Genomic DNA, 22,261 nt, shown 5'->3' with positions numbered 1-22,261 from the left:
GGAGAAGGTGTACTCAGAAAGCATAGAGAGGGAAGTGTTGCTACCTGAGCTAAATCTCAGTGACTAGGAGTAATCCATGACTAGGCTAGATAAAACAAAATTAGTCTCAGGAGACATGTATAGACAAAAGTTTAGAGATAAAATAAGACCCTACTTTTGAAGATCTACATGTAGGAAATGAGACTGAAAGTGCTGGTAAGGGCCAGGTAATGAAAAGTATTGACTGCCATGCTAAAGAGTTTATTCTTCATTTTATGAGAGGCAATACAGCATAGAGGTTAGGGCACCAATTTGGGAATGACACTTGCCTGGCTCTGAATCTGGCCCCATCTCTTACCAGCCCTGAGACCCTGCAATAATCTTTTAGTGTTTCTGTGCCTCAGTTCCCTTATTGGTAAAATGTGATGACATCAGTACCTGTCTCATAACGCTGTGATGAGGATTAAGTGAATTAATATAGGAAAACATTTTCCGAAGCGCTGGCACAATATGAGCACAATTGAATTTTGAGCTATTATTATAAATTATTCTGTAGGGCAATGTGAAGTTAGTGAAGGAGTTTGAATGGACATATTTGTGTTTTGAAAAGGTCACACTGACTACAGCATGGAAAATGACATGAATCTGTCCTGTTAGAAGACGGAAATGCATCAAAAGGTTATTGCAATTGATCAGTCAAGAGATGTTAAGAGCTAAGATTAGGGTCTTGTCAGTGAAGATGAAGTGATTATGGATGGCCCTCTAAGGTCTTTAGAGGTCTCTAAGGTTTAGAGAATGGAATCTTTATATTGTGCGTATGTGTGTGTATGAAATGGTGATTGAAGATAAATGAGAAAAAGGAATCTAGGATGACTCCTATGTTTCTATTTTAGGGCACTGCTTGAGAAGTCACACTACTGTTTGGTACTGGAAATAGAGGAAAGGAAAGTGATGATAAGTTCCATTAATATTTTGAGTATTCATAGTTCCCATGTGTATTCATGTTCTTTGAACCAGAAAAAAACTATTTCAAAACTGTTACATTATCTATCAGTTTTGAAATCATGTATGGAAGGATTATCTGGATATTTTAAGGTCATCTGCATAAGTGGAATTTATCACTGTTCTAGGGAAGATATACTTGTTCTAGGGAAGATATACATGCTGTTCTTCTACAAGTACTGGTTTGTTATTTGCATAGCTCAAAAATATTATTGAGAAGAATCCTTTGGTGACTCATGTTGTAGAAGTATCAAGGTACCATAACAGAGCTCTGGTAAATTTATTTTGGATCAGGAGTCTGTCAGCTTTCCAAAATAAGAGGACCTTTGGAGATAACTAGTTTAAAGCCTTAAAACAGTATCAGTGCATTCATTTATTAACCAAACACTTATTGTCTACTAGGTAATAGGCATTATGGTGATGTAAAAGCAAAAGCAGTTCTTACTCTCATGGGCCTTATGATTAACCATACGAGATGATTTTTTTCAGCCAGATGGAGCAACATGTGCATAAGCCCTGTGGTGAGAACGCAGAGCACAAAATAGGAGAGTGTATAAGAAATGTTTGTAGAATTAGTCAGATGCCACAATGTTTAGGACCTTGAAAATCAAGTGTCCCAAGATAAAGAGGAAGCCATGGAGAATTTTTAACAGGGCAGTTGTATAATCAGATTTGCTCTTGGAGAACAAAAGACAGGTACCCTGACGGTAGAAATTACAGGGACCAGAGTAAATTCAAGGAAATGTATTAAGAAGCTATTATAGGGGCCGCTGGCCGGAAGAGCATGTGACTCTTGATCTCGGGGTCATGAGTTCAAGCCCCGTATTAGGTGTAGACATTACTTAAAAAAAAAAAAAAAAGTGATTGCTAGTGCCCATTGGTGATGATTAAAAATTGAATACAGATTTTTTTTTTTTTTTTTTAGATTTTATTTATTTATTTGACAGAGAGAGACACAGCAAGAGAAGGAACACAAGCAGAAGGAGTAGGAGAGGGAGAAGCAGGCCTCTTCCCACTGAGCAGGGAGCCTAGTGGGGGGCCCAATCCAGGACCCTGGGATCATGACCTGAGCTGAAAGCAGACTCTTTTAGCCTGAGCCACACAGTTGCCCCCAGATTGTTTTTTTTTTTTTAAAGAAATTATTATTTTAAGTCCAGGCAAATTATGATGGTGATTTGATTTGGACTACTATTGGAGGGGTATAGATGGATATAAGTAGTTTCAAGGGATATTTGAAAACTGAAATGAATTTGATTATGGATTGGACATGGGAGATGTAATGTCAGGTATCTAGGGTGCCTGGTTTCTGGCTTGTACTGTGGAATGGACACCACTGATAACTAGTAAGATGGAACTACTATACCTTGAAACTACATCTCTGGCAATAAGACCCATTTTCAGATGGAAGATCATGATTTTGGTTTTTGGTTGCATTTGAGGTGTGTTTGAGACTTCCAAGTGAAGATTTTAAGAAAACAATTAGATATATAAATCTGGGGCTTAGAGCACTAGTTTGGATGAGAAATATACGTTTGAAAGTCATTGTCATAGTGATGGTAATGGAAGGTATAGGAACAGATAAAATTATCTAGGGAGAACATAGGGTCAGAAGAAATGAGGACCAAAGAACTCTGATGTATAAGGGATAAGCCTAAAAATGAAGTAAGATGAATAGCCAGAGAGATAGAAGGAAAACTGGGAAGCTGTTGTCAGAAAAGCCAAAGGAATAGTGTTTTAAGGTTGGTGGTAAACAGGTGAATGTTGTTAAGAGAGAAACAAGATTGGAATGAAAAATATTGATTCAGCAATATGAAGGTCATTGGTTATTCTGGTCAAGGTTAAGGTTATTCTGGTGAGACCTGTTTTAAGAGAGTCATGGACTTGTGGGATGAAAGAAAAAACTAGAAGAAAATGAAGTGATAAAGAGTGAGTGGGGGCATGTGGAGAATATAGTAAATATAGACAACTCTTTCTTGAAGCTTGGTTATAAAGAAGTACTGGAGCAGTAGCTGAAAGTAAATATGTGGGCAAGGTAGTTTATGTTTTTTAAGCCTTGGGAGAGATGAGCATGTTTGAATGCTAATGGGATGTATCTGGCTATATCCATATATATGTTTATCTTATGTATGTTGAAGATATTAAAGAGAAGGAAAAAATTAAATTGAAGGTTTCTGATAATCTGAGCAGGGTAGGAATTCAAAACACACAGTAGGTATTTTATCTTCAATAGTAGAAAATATACTTCCTTTATTATAGTAGGAGGGAAGGAAGGGAGGATGTGGGGAAGATATGGATTCAGGAAATTGAAGGAATTTCCATCTGATGACTTAATTTTGTTTTTAAAGAGGTAAGGTCATATGCTAAGGAAGAGAGGGTAGGAAAGGATTGAAGATATTAGAAAAAGGCTTTTCACACCAGTCAAAATGGCTAAAATTAACAGATATTGGTGAGGATGTGGAGAAAGGGGAACCCTCTTCCACTGTTGGTGGAAATGCAAGCTGGTACAGCCACTCTGGAAAACAGCATGGAGATTCTTTAAAAAATTAAAAATAGAGCTACTCTGGGACACCTAGGTGACTCAGTGGGTTAAGTCACTGCCTTTGGCTCGGGTCATGGTCTCAGGGTCCTGGGATCGAGCCTCTGTCTCTGCCTTTCTCTCTGCCTACTTGTGATCTCAGTCAAATAAATAAATAAAATCTTAAAAAAAAAAAAAATAGAGCTACCCTATGACCCAGCAATCGCACTACTGGGTATTTACCATAAAGTTACAAATGTAGTGATCCAAAGGGGCACGTGCACCTGAATGTTTATAGCAGCAATGTCCACAATAGCCAAACTATGGACAGAACCTAGATGTCCGTCATCAAATGAATGGATAAAGAAGAAGTGGTATACATATATATATAATGGAATACTATGCAGCCATCAAAAGAAACAAAACCTTGCTATTTGCAACAATGTGGATGGAACTAGAGGGTATTATGCTGAGCAAAATAAGCCAATCAGAGAAATACAATTATCATATGATCTCCTTGAAATGAGGAATTTGAGAGCCAAAGTGGCGTGTTGTGGGGGGTAGGGAAGGAAAAAATAGAACAAGATGGGATTGGGAGGGAGACAAACCATAAAAGACTCTTAATCTCAGGAAACAAACTGAGAGTTGCTGGGGGGTGGGGGATACGGATAGGGTAGCTGGGTTATGGACATTGGGGGAAATATGTGCTATGGTGGGTGCTATGAAATGTGTAAGCCTGATGGTTCACAGACCTGTATCCCTGGGGTAAATAATACACTATATATATATAATGATATTATATATATATGATATTATATTTAATATATATATATATATAATGATTTTGTTTATTTATTTGAAAGAGATAGTGAGAGAAGAAACACAAGCAGGGGAGGAGGGAGAGGGAGAAGCAGACTCCCCACTGAGCAGGGAGCCTGATGCAGGTAGCGCTTGATATCAGGACCCTGAGATCATGACCTGAGCCGAAGCCAGACACCTAAGGACTGAGCCACCCAGGTGCCCCTACATAATATATTAATTTAAAAAAAGAAGTTGAACAGAGACATATAATAATGTTTTTGAGTAGTAGGGTGGATTTATATAAAATGGAATGTTAGGATTTTATCATGGAATAACCGAGCGTGGGACTTGTTCCATCAGCACTTACCTGCTCAGTGAGAGGCACAGGGGGGACTTGAGAGTTAAATTCATTAGGTTTGGGATTTTGTTAGGAAGTTATGATACAAAAGCAGAGAGGCAAATTTATTTTGGGGTAGGGAAGCCAATCTAGATGACATAAAGAAGGGAAACAAGACCAAATCTGATGGATGAATTTGGGAAAAAATAGTCAAGTCTTTGCAAAACAGAAAAATAAACAGAGTGGCAGTACTGGAAGACCTAAGCTAGAATGAAATGAGATTATGGGAAAATCGTTTGATTTCTCTGGCCTCTGTTTTCTCGTTTATTTTTAAGCCAGGGTGATAGATGGTGGAAACTAATTTCTACACATATCTTGTTGTGTTTTGGTAGTAAGTATCAATAGACTGGGATGGGCCTAGGAACTCCTGAGGAGCACCCCACCCACTTCTAAGGAATGAAGTGGAGTTAGGGGGTAGGAGGTATTCGTCATTCTAACTTTCCCATGGATGTTAAGGTAAAGGAAGACAAAACCGTGTTCTAAAGTTGTAATTCTATTACAAGTAGTGTTCTTTCCCCTAGGCGTGTTTGACTTTGCTCATCCAGCAGTGACTAATCACTAATAATGGAATCAGCCATTTGCTTTGTCTAGCACTTTTGCAGGAAGAACAATGTACATTTTTGATGGAATCAGTACTCATTTATTGAGAGGAAACTTGAACTCCAGGGTATCCTGATAATAGCCAAAGCATGTGGGGTGAACTGTCAATATCTGGAAAGGGAGAAATTAGGTCTGATTAAAGATATGTAAGTGCATCACCACAACATCTCAGAACACCACGGCAGCAGCTGGTGTTGGGAGGAAGTGCTGTGGTTCACAAGAGCAGTTATTACTAGCAGAACCTCCAGAGGGCCATAGAGTCCTCCAGCACCTGTATCCTCTTGTCTGTTGCTATAAGGACTTCAAAGGCCTCAGAGGGGGGAGTCAAGAAATGTTTTTTTGGTCATTGTAAAAAGCTTCTACTTCAGCATTTTGTGATTATATTCACAAGTAGGGTGGTTCAAGTATGTCCCCATCCTCCCCAACCCCAGGTATCAGGTTGCAGGTTTTTGCCAAAGAAAGTGCTACAGAGTTTAAATGTGGCCCTTTACAAGAATGAGCTTTTGACTCAGGCTATGTAGAAAACGAGGGGTTGGACTATGTAAGTGCAAACATCTTTCATTTCATGGAAATCTGTGCTTGAAAGGTTATGAACTTTTAAAGTATTTTAATACACAATGCTAAATACTCCTCTAATTAGGTTATAGGTTCTGCTTAAATAAGAAAGTAGTTTATTTTGCTCTCACCTGAATGTCTTGAGTTGGCTAATCTAAGGCTGCAGGAAGAATATGCAGCTTTATTGCATCAGATTAAGAGCGGGGGGGGCTACCCCAAACTCGTTGTTCTACCACACCTAGGGTGATTCCCTCATCTACTTGATCTGAGGTGGCTCACTACCAAGATCATATTCTTTTTTAAAAATATATTTTTTAAAGATTTTATGTATTTATTTGAGAGAGAGAGGGAATGAACAGGGGGAGGGGCAGAGGTCGAAGCAGACTCCCCACTGAGTGCAGAGCCTGACACTGACATTGGGGCTCGGTCCCCGGATCCTGAGATCATGACCTGAGCCAAAGTCAGACACTTTACCAAGTGAGCCACTCAGGCGCCCCTACCAAAACCATATTCAAAGCAGCAGGATAGAGAAAGGAAGAAAGGTGAAGAGGAGAAAACATTCATTCTTTTTAAAGGTAAGACCTAGAGAAGTGGTGACAGGGGGGATGGGGTAACTGAATGATGAGCATTAAAGAGGGCACTTGATGGAATGAGCACTGGGTATTGTATGTAACTGATGACTCACTAAATTCTACCCCTGAAACTAATAATACAGTATATGTTAACTAAATCGAACTAATAAATTATTTAATTAATTATTAAAGAATTTATTTATTTTTTTGAAAAAGAAAGAGACAGAGATAGCAACAGAGATAGCATGAGAGAACACAAGTGAATAGGAGAGGGAGAAATGGGCTCCCAGGGAGCCCAATATGGAGCTTGATCCCAGGACTCTGGGATCATGACCTGAGCCAAAAGCAGCCACTTAACCGACTGAGCCACCAAGGCACCCTACTAAATTGAATTTAAATTAAAAAAAAAAAAAAAAGATGTGACCCAGAGATTGGAGATGACACTTCCATTTATATGTCTTGGGCCAGAACTTCAGTACATGTCACATGTAGCTGAGAAGATGTTCAGAAATGTAGTCTCCATTTTGTGTGGCCATGTTTCCTGCTAAACCTTGGGGACTCCGTTACTACTGAAGAAGATGAATATTATGAAACAGTAATGTTAGCTGCACCCCCTCCAAAAATGATTATACCAATTTGTATTTCTACCAGTAGCCTGAGAGAAGGCTCACACTTTATTAATTTTGCTTGAATTATAATTTATTTAACTCTAAGTTTATAGAATTTATTTTTAAAAGATTAATTTTAGAGCAATTTTAGGTTCATAGGAAAATAAAAAGGAAGGTATAGAAATTTCTCATATGCCCTCTGCTCCCACACATGCATAGCCTTCCCATTTTCAATATCCCACATGACAGTGGTTCATTTGTTACAATTGATGAGCCTATGTTGACCTGGCCTTATCACTCAAAGTCCATAGCTTACATTAAAGGTTTACTCTTGATGATTGTACATTCTATGTATTTGAACAAACGTATAATGGCATGTATACACTATTATAGTATCACATAGAGTGTTTTTGCTGCCCTAAATATCCTTTGCTCTACCTATTCATCCCTCTTCATCACCTCAATCCCTGGAAACCATTGATCTGCTTATTGTCTTCATACTTTTGGCTTTTCCAGGATGTCATATAATTGGAATCACATAGTATGCAGCCTTTTCAGATTGGCTTCTTTCACTAAGTAATTGGCACTTAAGGTTCTTCCACGTCTTTTCATGGCTTGATAACTCATTTCTTCTTAGCACTAAATAATATTCTATTGTCTGGATATACCATAGTTTCTTTATCTGTTCACCTACTGGAAAGACATCTTGGGTTGCTTCTAAATTTTAGTAGTTAAAATAAAACAGCTAGAAAGATCTATGCTCTGATTTTTGTGTAGACCTAAGTTTTTGACTTCTTTGGGTAAATACCAATGAGTTTGTTTGCTGGATGGTATAGTAAGAATGTGTTTAGCTTTTAAGAAATCACCCAACTGTCTTCCAAAGTGGGTGTACTACTTGGCATTACCACCAGCAATGAATGGTCATTCCTGTTGCTCCACATCCTCTTTCTCATCTGTTGTCAGTGTTCCAGATTTGGGCCATTCTAATAGATGTGTAGTAATTTTTTTTTTTTTTTTTTTAAATTTTAAATGCTCCTTGAGTAGACTTTAGGGTAGGGAACACTATATCTTGCTTGTTTTCATATCTGTAGCCTTGAGTGCAAAATGGATACTCAGGAAATGTCTGTGAAATGAAGATCTGGATGGATGCCTATGACTATGTCAGCACCAATACAACAGTCAAAGGTCAGGCTGAAAAAATAGAAATTTTGAGGTTGCATTTTGATGAGAGGGCTCTAAAGTCACTTAGGAAATATTGTCTCACTGAAGCTCAAAAGCAGCTATCAAAAACAGTGAGAAACTGGGTAGGTAGGCAGACCTATCACTTAGGATTATGAAGTGGATTTTGAACCTTTAAGCAGATATGATTATAAAAACCAGTTCTCTTAAAGAAGGGAATGCATTTTTATGAAGGGCAATAAGTCAACTGAAGAGCAAGAAATCTCTGTCAACATACAAGTAAAAAAATAACTCTTTTTTGGGTCACTTTAGAAAAGTACTTTTCTAAAAAAGATTTATTTATTTTGGGGGGTGGCAAAGAGAGAGGGAGAGAGAATCTGAAGCAGACTCTCTGCTGAGCACAGAGATTGACGCTGGGCTCAATTTCACAACCGAGATCATGACCTGATCATGTCAGGTCATGAAACCTGATCATGAAACTAAGAATCAGATGCTCAACTGACAAAGACACCCAGGCTCCTCTATCATAAGCACTTTTAAAAAGTAAGCTTACAAGGTTACAAAATTGGTTTAATCTTTTGAAGGTTGCTGGAGGGGATGGGGTGGTGGGAGGGATAGCGTGGCTGGACATTGTGGAGGGTATATGCTATGGTAAGTGCTGTGAAATGTGTAAGACTGATTAATCACAGACCTGTGCCCCTGAAATAAATAGTACATTATATGGTAATTAAAAAACAAAACAAAACTGGGTCGCCTGAGTGGCTCAGTGGGTTAGGCCTCTGCCTTTGGCTCTGGTCATGATCTCAGGGTCTTGGGATCGAGCCCCACATCGGGATCTCTGCTCGGTGGGGAGCCTGCTTCCCCCTCTCTCTTCCTGCTTCTCTGCCTACTAATGATCTCTCTGTCAAGTAAAAAAATAAAATCTTTAAAAAAAAATAAAAAATATCGATCAATCAATCAATCAATCAATAACTGGTTTAATCTTCAAGTGATTAAGTGATTATTCTGAAGCCAAAGAAAATGCATTGAGAAGAGAGAATGCTCCAGTGTTTTAAAAATGAGGACAGCTAGTGATCCAAAAATATATTAATTTCTACTTAATGGAAAAGAGAAACATCAGTCAGACAAAGGAAAAGAGGGGGGCGCCTGGGTGGCTCAGTGAGTTAAAGCCTCTGCCTTTGGCTCAGGTCATGATCCTGGGTTCCTGGGATCGAGCCCTGCATCTGGCTCTCTGCTCAGCGGGGAGCCTGCTTCCCCCTCTCTCTGCCTGCCTCTCTGCCTACTTGTGATCTCTGTCTGTCAAACAAATAAATAAAATCCTTAAAAAAAAAAAAAAAAGGAAAAGAGGGAAAAAAATAGAATCAGAAGAGAAAAGAAAGTGGGAGCAGGTGGCAGAGGGGCATGAGGGAGAAGAAGCAAAGAGAAATGATGGATTAGCTACCATCCATGGTCTGAGTCTCAGATATTCTGTAAACCAGAATACAAATCCTCTAGCCTAGAGAGATGCACTTACTGGAACTCTGGGAGTATGTCCAGTTGTATTGTTTGATCCCTCAGTTTCAAAGTTTTCAACATATGATAAAGACTATATGTTCCTATTTTGCACTTTGAAATCGGGACAGGAACCAGAATCTCTGATATTTTTCAATTCAGATCTTCAATTATCTTTCTAGACTAACAGCTGAATTTTGTATGTGCCTTATAAAAATAAAATTGTTTCTGATGACTTTTGCTGCAAAAGACAAATTTAGAAGGAAAAAAAATGAAATCTCTTATTTCTCATAGAAAGTAAAGATGTTCTATAGTCTGGAGAAATGGTACTTTAAAAAAATATTATTTCATTAGAAATGCAAGAAGTTGGAGATAGCTTTGCAAAATAATTTGAGCAGATGGAAACTATTTGTTAAAGTAATCACTGATGAAACTAAATTTTGTTAGGTTCTAGTTGCCCTAGAAAAAATGTTCTGCCTTGGTATGATACCCTTTCATATTACAATTCTAAACTACTCTGGCCTGCATCCCTCAAATAAGAACACCTGCCATTCCTGAACAGGTATGACAAAAATCCAAGGAAGCACACTTGGGTGGTGCAGCAAGTTGTGTGTCTGACTTGGTTTTGGCTCGGGTTGTAATCTCGGGGTTGTGAGGTTGAGCCCCAAGTTGGGCTCCACACTTAGCATGTAGTCTGCTTAAGGGTTCTTTCTCCCTCAGGGCACCTGGATGGCTCAGTTGGTTGAGTGTCCTACTCTTGGATCCTTCTCAGGTTGTGATCTCAGGGTCCAGAGTTTGAGCCCAGCCTTAGGGTCCCCACTCAGCGGGAAATCTGCTTCCCTTCTCCCTCTGCTCATTCCCCCGGCTCGTGCACACATGCTCTCTCTCTAAAATAAAATAAATACATCTTTTTTTTTTTAAGATTTTATTTATTTATTTGACAGATGGAGATCGCAAGTAGGCAAAGAGGCAGGCAAAGAGAGGAGGAAGCAGGTTCCCCGCTGAGCAGAGAACCCGATGTGGGGCTCGATTCCAGGACCCTGGGATCATGACCTGAGCCAAAGGCAGAGGTTTTAACCCACTGAGCCACCCAGGTGCCCCTAAAATAAATAAATCTTAAAAAAAAAAAAAAGGAAAAAAAAAAGAAAAAAAGATTCTCTCTCCCTCTGCCCTATCCTCTAGAAGTGCTCTCTCTCTCTCTCATATAAATAAGTAAATCTTAAAAAAAAAAATTCCAGGAAAAAGTAGGATCAAACCTTCATGTGAGATGTTCTCCATTTATGTTTTTAAGAGGAAAGAAATGTGTGATTGCCTCCTAGCAGGAGCACCTATGATCTCCCTAAAGGGACCCATGTTCCTTTATAGCAAACTTTTAGCAGAGTTAACTGTACTCATTGTCTCCATTGGCTCATCCATTCTTTCCTGAACCCACTTACAACTGAGTTTTGCTCTGGATATTCCACCTGTTCCCTTATCAGTGTCACCAACTATTTCCTATTTGCCAAATCCATTAGATTTTTTTCAGGTCTCATCTTGTCCAATCAGCAACTTTTGACATTATCTATCACTCTTAGAAATATTTTCTTTACTTGGTTTCTAGGGCATTACAAGCTCTAGATTTTCCTCTTATCTCCCTGGCCTCTCCTTAGTCTCCCTTGTTGGTACATCCTCATTTCTTTGACCTCAATATATTGGAGGGTCTCAGATCTCAGTTCTTGGTCCTCTTTTCTTTATTTCATTTCTTTTATACCCTTGGGGACTTCAGTTGTTCCTGTGTCTTTAAATACTGTCTATATATGGGTGACTGTCAAATATTTATCTGTATCTCTGCTCTTTCCCCTAACAGAGGCAACTATCCAACTATTCATCTTCCTCCCTTGGATGTTTAGTTAGGCAGCTTAAATTGAAACATACAAAGCTGATCCCTTGTCCATCATCCCCAAGCTACATAAATAATTACCCAGTTGCCCACAACAAAAATAGAGACATCATCCTCTGATGGTCTGTACTTAATCCATCAGTAGATCCTATCAGCATCTCCACTGCCATCAACTTGATCCCCATCACCATCAGCTTTAGCCTGTATTATTGCTTCTACCCTTTCCTTCCACACATGGTGTCACTATACTCACAACTGCCCAGTTGTCTCCCATTTTACTAAAATAAATGAGAAACTCATTACTATGGTCTACAGCCTGCCTATCTTTATGAGATGCAGGTTTTTTTGGTCTTGTACACTGTTATATCCCTCATGCCTGGAAGAAGGCCTAGCATGTAGTAGGCTTTCAAAACTAATTATTAAATAATGAATACATGATAGAAATATTCATATGTTTTTCTTAGCGTTCCTTACTGTAATTGATGGTATTATATATGATATTATATATGATATAATATATATTATATATATGATATAATACCATATTTTCATGTATTTGCAGTTTATACCTCATGGACATGAAGAAATATACTGGTAGAATAACCTTGAAGTCATAAACCCTGCTGTGGTGGGACTCCTGGGTGGCTCAGTCTGTTAAGCTTTGTCAGTCTTGTCAGTCTTTGGCTCAGGTCATGATCCCAGGGTCCTGGGATCTGGTGCACCTGGCTCCTTGCTCAGTAGGGACTCTGCTTCTCCCTCTTCCTCTGCCTGCCTCTCCCCCTGATTGTGCTCTCTGTCAAATAAATAAGTAAAGTCTTAAAAAACAAAACAAAACAAACCCTGGTGTGGTACATTTTGTATTCTGTTTTTACTTAATTGGAGGGGGTGGGGCACACTGTATTATTTACTTTTGAAGTTGTTACGCGAAGTAACGCGAAATTAATGTTTTGAGTACACAGTGTTTGCTTGCTGACAAGTATTTGGGAGCATCTGGTAGTGGGGAGAAGGGTGTTGAACAAAAGAGATTGTTTTGCCAGCTCCAGAGAAGTGGTGCCTTTCAAGATGCTGCATTGCTTTACAGCTGTGACTTCACTTGAATAGAGTGTAAGGTATATTTCATAATAACAATTTGACCTGCTCTAGGAAGTGGATGAAGTGGGGGCTTTTCTTTAAAGGGTTATAAAAGTGGGGTGGGGTTATAAACTAATAATGCTCTGATCCTCTCAGATTAGGGACTGATTCTGAAATGTGCAAACTGCTTCATGAATTAACACTGTAAAACTGGCAGTGGCTATTGTAGCTCAAAACTGAATTCACTGGCTTTGTGCATGCTTTTGGAAACTTGTTCGCTGGATGAACTCAGGGTGTCATACAGGAAATCATCTACAGGAAGGATTTTTTTTGTATACAGTGTTAGAATGTAATGTTGTCAAGGGCACAGATATAATCATATTATAGATAACTGGTTGTTAAAGTGGTATGTGTTGAAAAGAGATCCTACCTGTATTTCATTGCTCTACAATGATTTTTATCATTCAGCATGTGCCTAAAGTTTTTGTGTATTTTTGTGGGAGGTGACTTACACTTGACTAGTGGCAAGTATGAGGAATCTGCCTGATTCAAAGTTGTGTGTGTGTGTGTGTGTGTGTTTGAAAGTACACAGTCATCTCTAGCATTCTTTACGAATTACTCCACTGAAACTTAAATTGAATTTGACTCACCACTAGTTCATATGCTGATTGATCCACGTATTGATCTCAGCATGTTGTCAGGCCTCAGGATCTGGCAGGTTCCAGAGGTGCTGATTATAATGCTGAGTCATGGCCATAGGCCAGAAGCTGTAACTAGACTTTTGTGCATGTCGGGTGGTCTCCTGGAAAGGAGGTCAGTTATTTGGGAAGCTAGTACTTTTGAGTGACATCCTGAAACCATGCATGGATACACAGCAGATTAACTAATGAAACAGAATGATATCCCAGGGAGAACTTGTTTGAAAGGAAATTTAGCTTCACTAAAGTGAGATTAGTTGAAAGGCATTATATGTTAAAAGGAACAAGTCTTTAAGAATCAGACATACACATCTTCTCTTGCTTAAATTATATGACCTTGAGTACTTTAACTTTTCTGAGCCTCAAATGACTCATTTGTAATATTGGGATAATAATACAGTAACTATCAATGTTTGTGAGACCTAAGTGAGCTAATCCATATTGATGTGGTTTTAGAAATATAGGTGAGGTTCAGTGGAGTTAAGTCTGGAGCCAATGACCAAGGAAGAATTCTTGGGAGGTCTTTGGTGCAAAAAGGTGTTTTATTAAAGCATGGGGACAGGATCCCTGGGCAGAAAGAGCTGCTGCAGGATCTTGAGGGGTGGCTGATTTGATACTCTGGAGTTGGGAGAAGTAAGGAAAAAGAGGTTACAAAAGGATATTTATATGTTAAAGAAGAACCTCAGGATACTGGAGGCCTGGCTATTATCAAGCTAAGGTTGTTTTTACCTCTGGCAAGGTATTAACCTTAAGATAGTTGGGAGATTCCTGGAAGAATGTCACACCTGTCCCACCCTGGAGTGACTGCAGGGTGTCAGTTTACGCTTTTCTCTTCCGGAGCCTTCTGTTGCCTCATCACAGATCAAGCATCTGGCACAGAGCTTGACACCTGGTGAGAGTTCAAAGAACTCTAGTTCCTGTTATTATTATTTTCTAAATCCCCTGATAAAGTTGGTACTAGAGCCCAGATCTCCTAGTCGGTGTGCCTTTTCACTTAAGACCACATAAATTGTTTTGTCCGCAGATGAGATTTAAGCCTTTACCATCACCCCACTTTTCTATTTTTCTCTCCTTAAGCTGTACTTCCCATTTTCCCATTTTCTTTTTCTCCAAGCCCTATTCTTACTTACTGCTTTGGCTGATTTTTTTAGATACCTTAAATAATGTGAATGGAAATTCTCAAATTTTGTAACACTGGTTTCTCAGTCTAATGGCAACATAAATGACATGGCCATACTTTATGTGTTTTTTTTAGAGATCGCTTTAGTGGCATTACAAAACTCCATTATTATTTGTCTCTGGAACTTGCTCACTGCCTTTATAAATGAAACAAGAAGCTGTGGTCATTTCAGATAGTTTGGAATAGTCTTTTTGTATTTCTTTGTCAAGGCAGAAATGGAACTTTTCCATAAAGCCATATTATGTAAGTGACTGCATTCTTAGGCTTGCAACATTTCTGTCCCTTACTTCTTTTACCTTGCCTTTCCATAAAGATTGTATCAGCTGTGGGATCTTGTGCCAGTCATATCTCTTCTCTAAGCTGCAATGTTACTGACTGTAAATATGTAATACCAACCTTATACACCTGCGGATTTGTTAGAATAATTTAAGCAGTTCTTTGTAAATTGTAAAAGATAAGAGAATGTGTGAAGCTTTTGTTATTAAGACAAGTATCAGTAGAGGCAACTGATGATCAATAAGGGTAGTGGAAGTTGGAGGTTGATAACTGTCTACTTATCAACTGTGGATGGATCAATTTTCCTGAATTAGTAGGAGCAAATGTGTATTTTCAAAATTATTTCAGCAAGTTATTTTCAAAATTGTGATTAGTAGTAAGGTGCTCAGAAGCAAACTCCTCCTAAGCATACAGAGCAATTTAAGTTAATATAATAATTATTAATTAATTAATATAATAATTAATTAATATAATAATTTAATTATAGTCCTTTCACATACATTGTTTCCTTTAGTCTTCAGCACGAATCTGCCAGGCCGGTGTCATTACCTCTATTGTATAAATGGGAATTGAATTATAATTTGCTTCCAGGAACATTAGTGGTTGAGGCAGTGCTGAAATCCCAGTTGATACTTAGACCATTGTGCCTTTTGTTTTAACAAGTTCCTCAGCTATATATCTGTTTGTTTATCCAAAGATTAATTAGTCCTGTCAGCTTTTACATTCCCTGCTGTAATTCTAAATTTGTTTTAGATGCTTTTAGCCCCACCCATAACCTCCCTGTCTTGTGTATTGCAGAATCCATATCCTGGCCTGCTGGCTATTTCAGACGAGATCGGGCGCGTTCAGGGTGGTATGGCCATAGACATGCTGGCTATTTCAGGAACACTATCTTTTTTTTTTTTTCCAGTGTGCTTGTTCATCAGACAGGAAGGGAAGTGTTAGAGATTTTAATTAATGTCTCTGAAGTGAAGAAGAGAAAAAAAGAAGGACTTGTGATAATTGCCTATGATAATTCATTTCTTGAGAAACCGTATTATTGGTAAGTACCTGGAGTTTCTCCAGTCATGCAAGGATTATCTTCGCCCAACTCCTAGAACAAGAGCATTATGTAGCATGGCTTTGAAGAGGTGGGGAAGTGAGGCTGAAAACAGGAAATAGTTTAGGCTTGCCATTCCAAAGGAGATTCTCAGCGGGAAACTGTTTAAGCAATAGTGTTGTGTGAAACTGAATGGGTAGAAACTGGAAGCTGCCCTCCACATTAATCTTAACAGTGGAAAATGTCTAGCCTAGTGGTTGTCATCAAGGACTCTGGTACTAAACTGTCTGGATTCAAACCAAGCTTCATTATTTATGGTCCGTGTGACTTACAGGAAGTTGTTTAATTTCTCTGTGACTCAGCTTCTGGTCTTTAAAATGGGCGTGAAAATACTATGTGCATCCAAGGCTGACTATGTATCATATGATATAATGTATGTGTGGTGCTTAGCACAGAGTAGTGCCTGGAATGCTGTGAATGCTGAATAAATAGTAGGAGGATTGCTATTATTATGGATATTATGATTTGTCACTTATACATTGTATCCTGGACAAGATTTACCTGGAAATGCATCTGGCAAAAAAAAAAAAAAAAAAAAAAAGTGCTCAGTAAATGCTTTCTCAATTATTATTCTGCCAGAAAGGTCATGCTGGTAAAACTGTGTGCTGGGTTGATGGTTTGGGTGGTGACGGTAGGCTGAACAAGGTTAGGGGAGGCTTCTGGTAAAATGGGCTCAGCACAGACTCCTTATAACAAGAAAATTTATTGTTTAGTCAGTGGAAAGGGATCATGAGATCTGGTTTTCAGTCCTACCTCCGGTACACAACAGTAAGTTGTGTGAGTCTACAGTTCATCTACCTCTCTTGGTATGTCCTCATTTTTAAAAATAAGGAGTTAAGACCAGATGGGGTTTGTTGTTAACAGTGGTTGTTAACTGTGGGCTGGGGTGGAGAATTTACCAGAAACTGTTTTAAATTTTGTATGTCTGTGTTTCCATCCCCTATTTTCCCTTTGCCTTCAGGTTCTTTCCCCTCTTGTGAAAAATCCTGTCTTTCCTGGTAACCACATAGTACGTAAAGCACCTCATTGCTCAAGTGGCAATCTTGTAACCCGGAAACCAAGGAAAGAGTTGTCTTCACATTCATTTGTGTGTGAAAGTCTAGGTGGGGCCCTAAGTGCATTGAAATTCAGGGGACTCCTTTCATAGATTTATAGAAAAGTTGACTCAGGAAGTGACTATTCCATTTCCTATCTTTGCTTAAATGTGTTGGGCCGATGTAGGAAATATGCGATTTGGTAGCCGAAATCAAATTTCAGTAACTTATAAAAGGAGCAGAAACAAAGGATTTTTAACTCTGACCATTTGTGCTGCACATGAAACAGGTCTATGAAAATATATAAGGACAGATTGATAAAGAAGAGAGAACTTCAAGATCTTTCTGGGAGCAGTTTAAGGGAGTTCTGATTGGATTCGTTCTTATTAGGAATAGGAAGGGATTTCTCTTTGTCAGACCTATGTGCTGCCTTAGATGAGAATGTAACCAGAGTGTTCATCTCAATCCATGAGAGCAGCTCTGTGGAAGATCTGTTGACAGGCCTACCTACTACTTACAGATGCTTTAGAGGACAGCAATGGGTTTGCATGTTGGCAGGGAGGAATTGAGGGAGATTTATTCGATCTTAGTGTAAGCCTACTTAGCCAGAGCAGCTCCATCTGGTTAAACAATGATTTTGTTGTTTATGCAGTAAAACTTAAACTGACCCTGTGCCCACCCCCCCCCCCCGGGAACTTACTTAAAAACAAGTCCCAGAAACCAATCCTAGGTAACAAAGCCCAAATACAAGGGCGGGTCAGGCCAGGTGGAGGTATCTGATCAGTGGGGAGCATACTGTCTCCTTAGCTACCAAGGAGTATGGGCCCTGCCCTCTGGACACCTTTTGGGCGCTAATTCTGACCAAAGTGATAGACTAGGTCAAATATGTACTAGGGTAAATTGTAATTCAATTGGCCACCCATGCGTGACCTAGCATGACTGTGCAGCTTTCTCTGTGTGTTACAATCTCATTGGCCACCTGTGCGTGGCCAAGCCCAACCACATGGCCTTTGCCCTTAAAAGCTAGCCTATAAGGCAGAGAGAGGTCTCCTCTTTGCAAGAGATGGCTCTGGCCAGTCAGTTTGATTCTCGATTCTTGGCGCAAAATAAAGCTTGGCTTGACCTTCGCTTTGTATCAGTCTCGCTCCTTTGACCACGAACCCAACATTAGTAAGAGAAATGTTATTCTTTTATGATTTTATGAGACATAGAAAAACAAGAGCATGGTGTGGTCTCAGCCTGGCTAGCTAATTGAAGGAAGACTTAAATGCTGGAGTCCCAGAGGAAGGTTTCATAACTCTCAAACGCGTGGGATCCAGCATAGGGTGGAAGTACACTGAGTTAGGGAGATCATGTTTCTGTCTTATTTCCAGCTCTGTTACTAACTTGCTGTGTAATCTTGGGCAAGTCTGAGTTTTACTTCCCAACATATAAATGAGGCTGGGCTAACATAACCTCCAAAATACATGGCTGGCTTTAATAGTTTGATCTCAAGGTCCTGTGTGATAATAATTGAAACCTAGCAACATTAGAATGTTACAGACGGTCCAGGTAGGTTGAAGAGGGTGGTACAGGGAGAGAGGGTCTCCCCTGCTTAATGAATTTATGTAAGAGAAAAGAAAGGTAATCACTAAATATTGGTATAGTGATCTTTACTCCTTAACTTCCTGTGAAATTGTTGGTTCCAGGAGTATAGACTCAAGGAGAAGTATAAAATTGGGAGTAGTGATTTTTCTTTGAAAGAAGAGTGGTTTTTTATTAAGTCGTTATGTGGAGACATGAATCCTTTAAATTTCGGTCATACAACCAATATTCTTCAAGAATGTAAAGACTATTAAGTTGTATTCTATGACAGTGAAGTGTTGTTTTAAGAAACAGGTGAAAAGAGATTTGCTTTTTAGAGAGGTCATTCTGGCTATATGTGGTATGGAGGATGGTTTGGAGACAAGAAAGACTGGATAATGAAATCCTAATGATAAGTTCCTCATCTTGGAAGGGGTAGTGATAATGGGAGAGGTTGTATGGGAGAGGGAGAAGTTGAACTCCCAGGTTTCTAGTTTGGGCAACTGGGAAGATGAGAATGCTATTTGTTGATACAGCAAACAGAAACAGATAGAGAGTAGAGGATGGTGGTTTAATACTTATGGAGCAAAAAAAGTCTGAGGCTTTGGTGTAGGTTCTGTGCTTTCTTGGTAATCAGATAACTTTCAAATGCTTTTTAATCTCAGAAAAGAGTATATGTATCAGTGTATGTATCTTGTTGCTAGGTGAGAGGGTTGCTATGGAGATTAATGATGTCATAACGCCCACTGTGATCCAATAAGGACCCTCTGGTGGGTCTGACTCAGTCTTCAGGCTGAAGGTTATTTGAAGTTATCCTATCCTGGCCAGAGCATGTGATGTATGGAAAAGTCTATGTTGGGGGGCCGATATGAAGGGATACAAGCAGTTATATGTTTATATGTTTGTTTTGCTTTTTTTTTTTTAACTGTTAGGGAAAAAAGAGCCTAGAATCCTCCCTTTCTAGGTTATTGGTTCCAAACCTGATTTTTTCTGTTTCCATGGTTCAAAGGGGCACAGTTTTCCTAATTCCTAGTTGAAGGCACACAGAGTTATCAAATGTGTTTTTAATCACATTTAGTCTTAGTTATTTGAAGTAACATAAAGTTAAAATGTATTTTTCCTTCTTAGAGTGGAAATCTCAAGGTATTTAATCTTGGAGAAATGGCTTTCGCTCATTTGGATGGGAGACACTTCTGTACCCTGCTTATTTGCACAACGTTTGTCTCTGTGCCTTCAAATGCTGAGATAAAAGGTAAACCAACAATGGAGTACTTTTAAACTTTAGGATATTAACTGTCTTTTCAACCTACCCTGTAGAAGTGCATAACAAGTAGATAGATTATTACTGGAAATATTTTAGGAAGTCCATACACAAATGATATGTTCTTACTAGCCAGCCTCATGTTTAAGGTAACTAATGGTAACAAACATTTTGCAGGATAAAAGTCAAACTAAAAGACACTTTCCAGACCTTTTCATATAGTCTTCTAATAGGTTAATTATCTGAAATCTCATTGCCTAATACTCAACTAACTGGAAACTTATTTGTGGTCCTTAATCTTTGAGATAATTAGATAAATACGGAAAAATATGCAGAGATTTAAAGGGAGTTGGGGGAAATTGGAGGGGGAGATGAATCATGAGAGACTGTGGACTCTAAGGAACTAACTGAGGGTTTTGGAGGGGCAAAGGGTGGGAGGTTGGGTGAGCCTGGTGGTGGGTATTGTGGAGGGCACATATTGCATGGAGCACCGGGTGGGGTGCCTAAACAATGAATTCTGGAACGCTGAAAAGAAATTAAAAAAAAAAATAAAAATTTTTTAAAAAGTAAAATTTAAACATAATTACAGAATTATTAAATCATGTCTACTGAATTTTCCTTATTGCGGAAGGTAATCAGAACAATTCATTTCACAAAGATTTGTAAGTATAAGAATTGAAACAATAGGGTTGTCATTTTATCCTCAATAGAGACATTCTTTATTGGTACCTGGTGGGGGTCCCATGTCAAATCATAATTTGTACCGCAAATTACAATCTTTTTGTAGATTCTTTTCTTCACCTCAATATGTATCATGAGAGGCATTAAAATGAACAAATGGGCAAAAATGAAAGGAAATTATGAGCAGAAAGGCAACATGAGGGCAGTACTATAGTACTATTAGATTTGCTAGTGAGAAAATTACTTGTTCGTTTGCTTTTTAAACCACCAGTTGGGGCAGCCATTGCCGTCCACTGCTCCTCCCGACAAATAAAATGGGCTTTTTACTCTCCTCAGCTCCCTCACACTTTTTCTTAAGTCCTTCGGAAGAGTGGCCCTGGCTTTCCCTGGGATAGTAATGAACTTTAGTTGGAGAATTCAGTTAACCAGAATGGAATGACAAGATCTGCTTGTTCTAATCCTTAAGGCATTAAGCCATAGTAGTCATATTTTACATTTCCTATCCCTTTTGTGTTATATGCATATAGTAAACACTGAATTAATACTGATTGGTTCTTGTTATTAGAGAGATTTATGTAATAAAGTGTTCCCATCTTAGGCCAAATTCTGGTCTATATAACCACAGAGATAATTCCATGTTCAACTGCCTGCTTCTGTGAAAACTTAGTAGCTAGGTAAGGCAAAGTCATATTTGCATATAGCAGTAATCTAGACTTTTTTTTTTTTTTTAAAGATTTTATTTATCTATTTGACAGACAGAGATCACAAGCAGGCAGAGAGGCAGGCAGAGAGAGAGGGGGAAGCAGGCTCCCCTCTGAGCAGAGAGCCTGATGCGGGGCTCTCTCCCAGGACCCTGAGATCATGACCTGAGCCGAAGGCAGAGGTTTAACCCACTGGGCCACCCAGGTGCCCCTAATCTAGACTTTTTAACAGCTTTATTGATATGATTTCCATAACATAAAACACAGACTTTTAAAGTGTACTGTTGGGGCGCCTGGGTGGCTCAGTGGGTTAAAGCCTCTGCCTTTGGCTCAGGTCATGATCCCAGGGTCCTGGGATCGAACCCCGCATGGGGCTCTCTGCTCAGCAGGGAGCCTGCTTCCCTTCCTCTCTCTCTGCCTGCCTCTCTGCCTACTTGGGATCTCTGTCTGTCAAATAAATAAATAAAATCTTTAAAAAAAAAAAAAGTGTACTGTTGAGTGGTCTGTAGTATCTTCACAATATACTTGTTTAACAACCCCAGCTACTCAATTCCAGAATATTTATATCCCCTTCCCCAAGGAAATCAAGTATTTATACAGTAGTCATGTGTTTTTTTCCTTTCCTCCAGCTCCTGGCTACCACTAATTGACTTTTGTCTCTACGAATTTGCCTATTATGAATATTTCATATAAATTGGTCTTATGTGATCTTTTGTGATTGACTTATTTTAAATTAGCTTAATGTTTTCAGGGCCTTTGGATGTTGTAGCGTCAATCAGTACTTCATTCTTATGGCTGAATAATATTCCATTGTATAGATGTACTACAGTTTATTTATCTATTCACCACCTGGTGGACATATGGAAGTGATCTAGATTTAGCAAATTTTGTCATAAGATACAGGAAAAAAAGTAAAAATATTTTATTGATTTTATTTCAGTTAATCCTCCTGAGGATTTTGAGATAGTGGACCCTGGATATTTAGGTTATCTGTCTTTGCAATGGCAACCTCCACTGTTTCTGGATAATTTTAAAGACTGCCCAATAGAGTATGAATTAAAATACCGAAACATTGGTAGCAAATATTGGAAGGTAAGTAAAGCAAGCACTTGCAAACTT

At 38.9% G+C, this 22,261-nt stretch overlaps 1 protein-coding gene across 6 annotated transcripts in view; it reads left to right on the top strand.

Moving 5' to 3' along the window:
- The window catches only part of IL13RA2 (interleukin 13 receptor subunit alpha 2), a 46,348-nt gene that overhangs the window by 6,485 nt on the left and 17,602 nt on the right, over positions 1–22,261 (top strand). For 2 of the 6 annotated variants that reach the window (XM_059158271.1, XM_059158274.1), the window contains exons 2-4: positions 15,714–15,845; positions 19,628–19,751; positions 22,083–22,234. In XM_059158271.1, coding sequence (XP_059014254.1) covers positions 19,661–19,751; positions 22,083–22,234 — 243 coding nt within the window. In that variant the 5' untranslated portion in view covers positions 15,714–15,845; positions 19,628–19,660. Of the gene's footprint in view, positions 1–6,017; positions 6,425–12,544; positions 12,688–15,713; positions 15,846–19,627; positions 19,752–22,082; positions 22,235–22,261 lie in introns of those variants that run through there. The other 4 variants (XM_059158270.1, XM_059158276.1, XM_059158273.1 and 1 more) reach the window with 4 other exon arrangements.

The sequence above is a fragment of the Mustela lutreola genome, chromosome X (genome assembly GCF_030435805.1).
Source record: "Mustela lutreola isolate mMusLut2 chromosome X, mMusLut2.pri, whole genome shotgun sequence".
Lineage (NCBI taxonomy): Eukaryota > Metazoa > Chordata > Mammalia > Carnivora > Mustelidae > Mustela > Mustela lutreola.
This window is presented reverse-complemented; position numbering and strand designations above follow the sequence as displayed.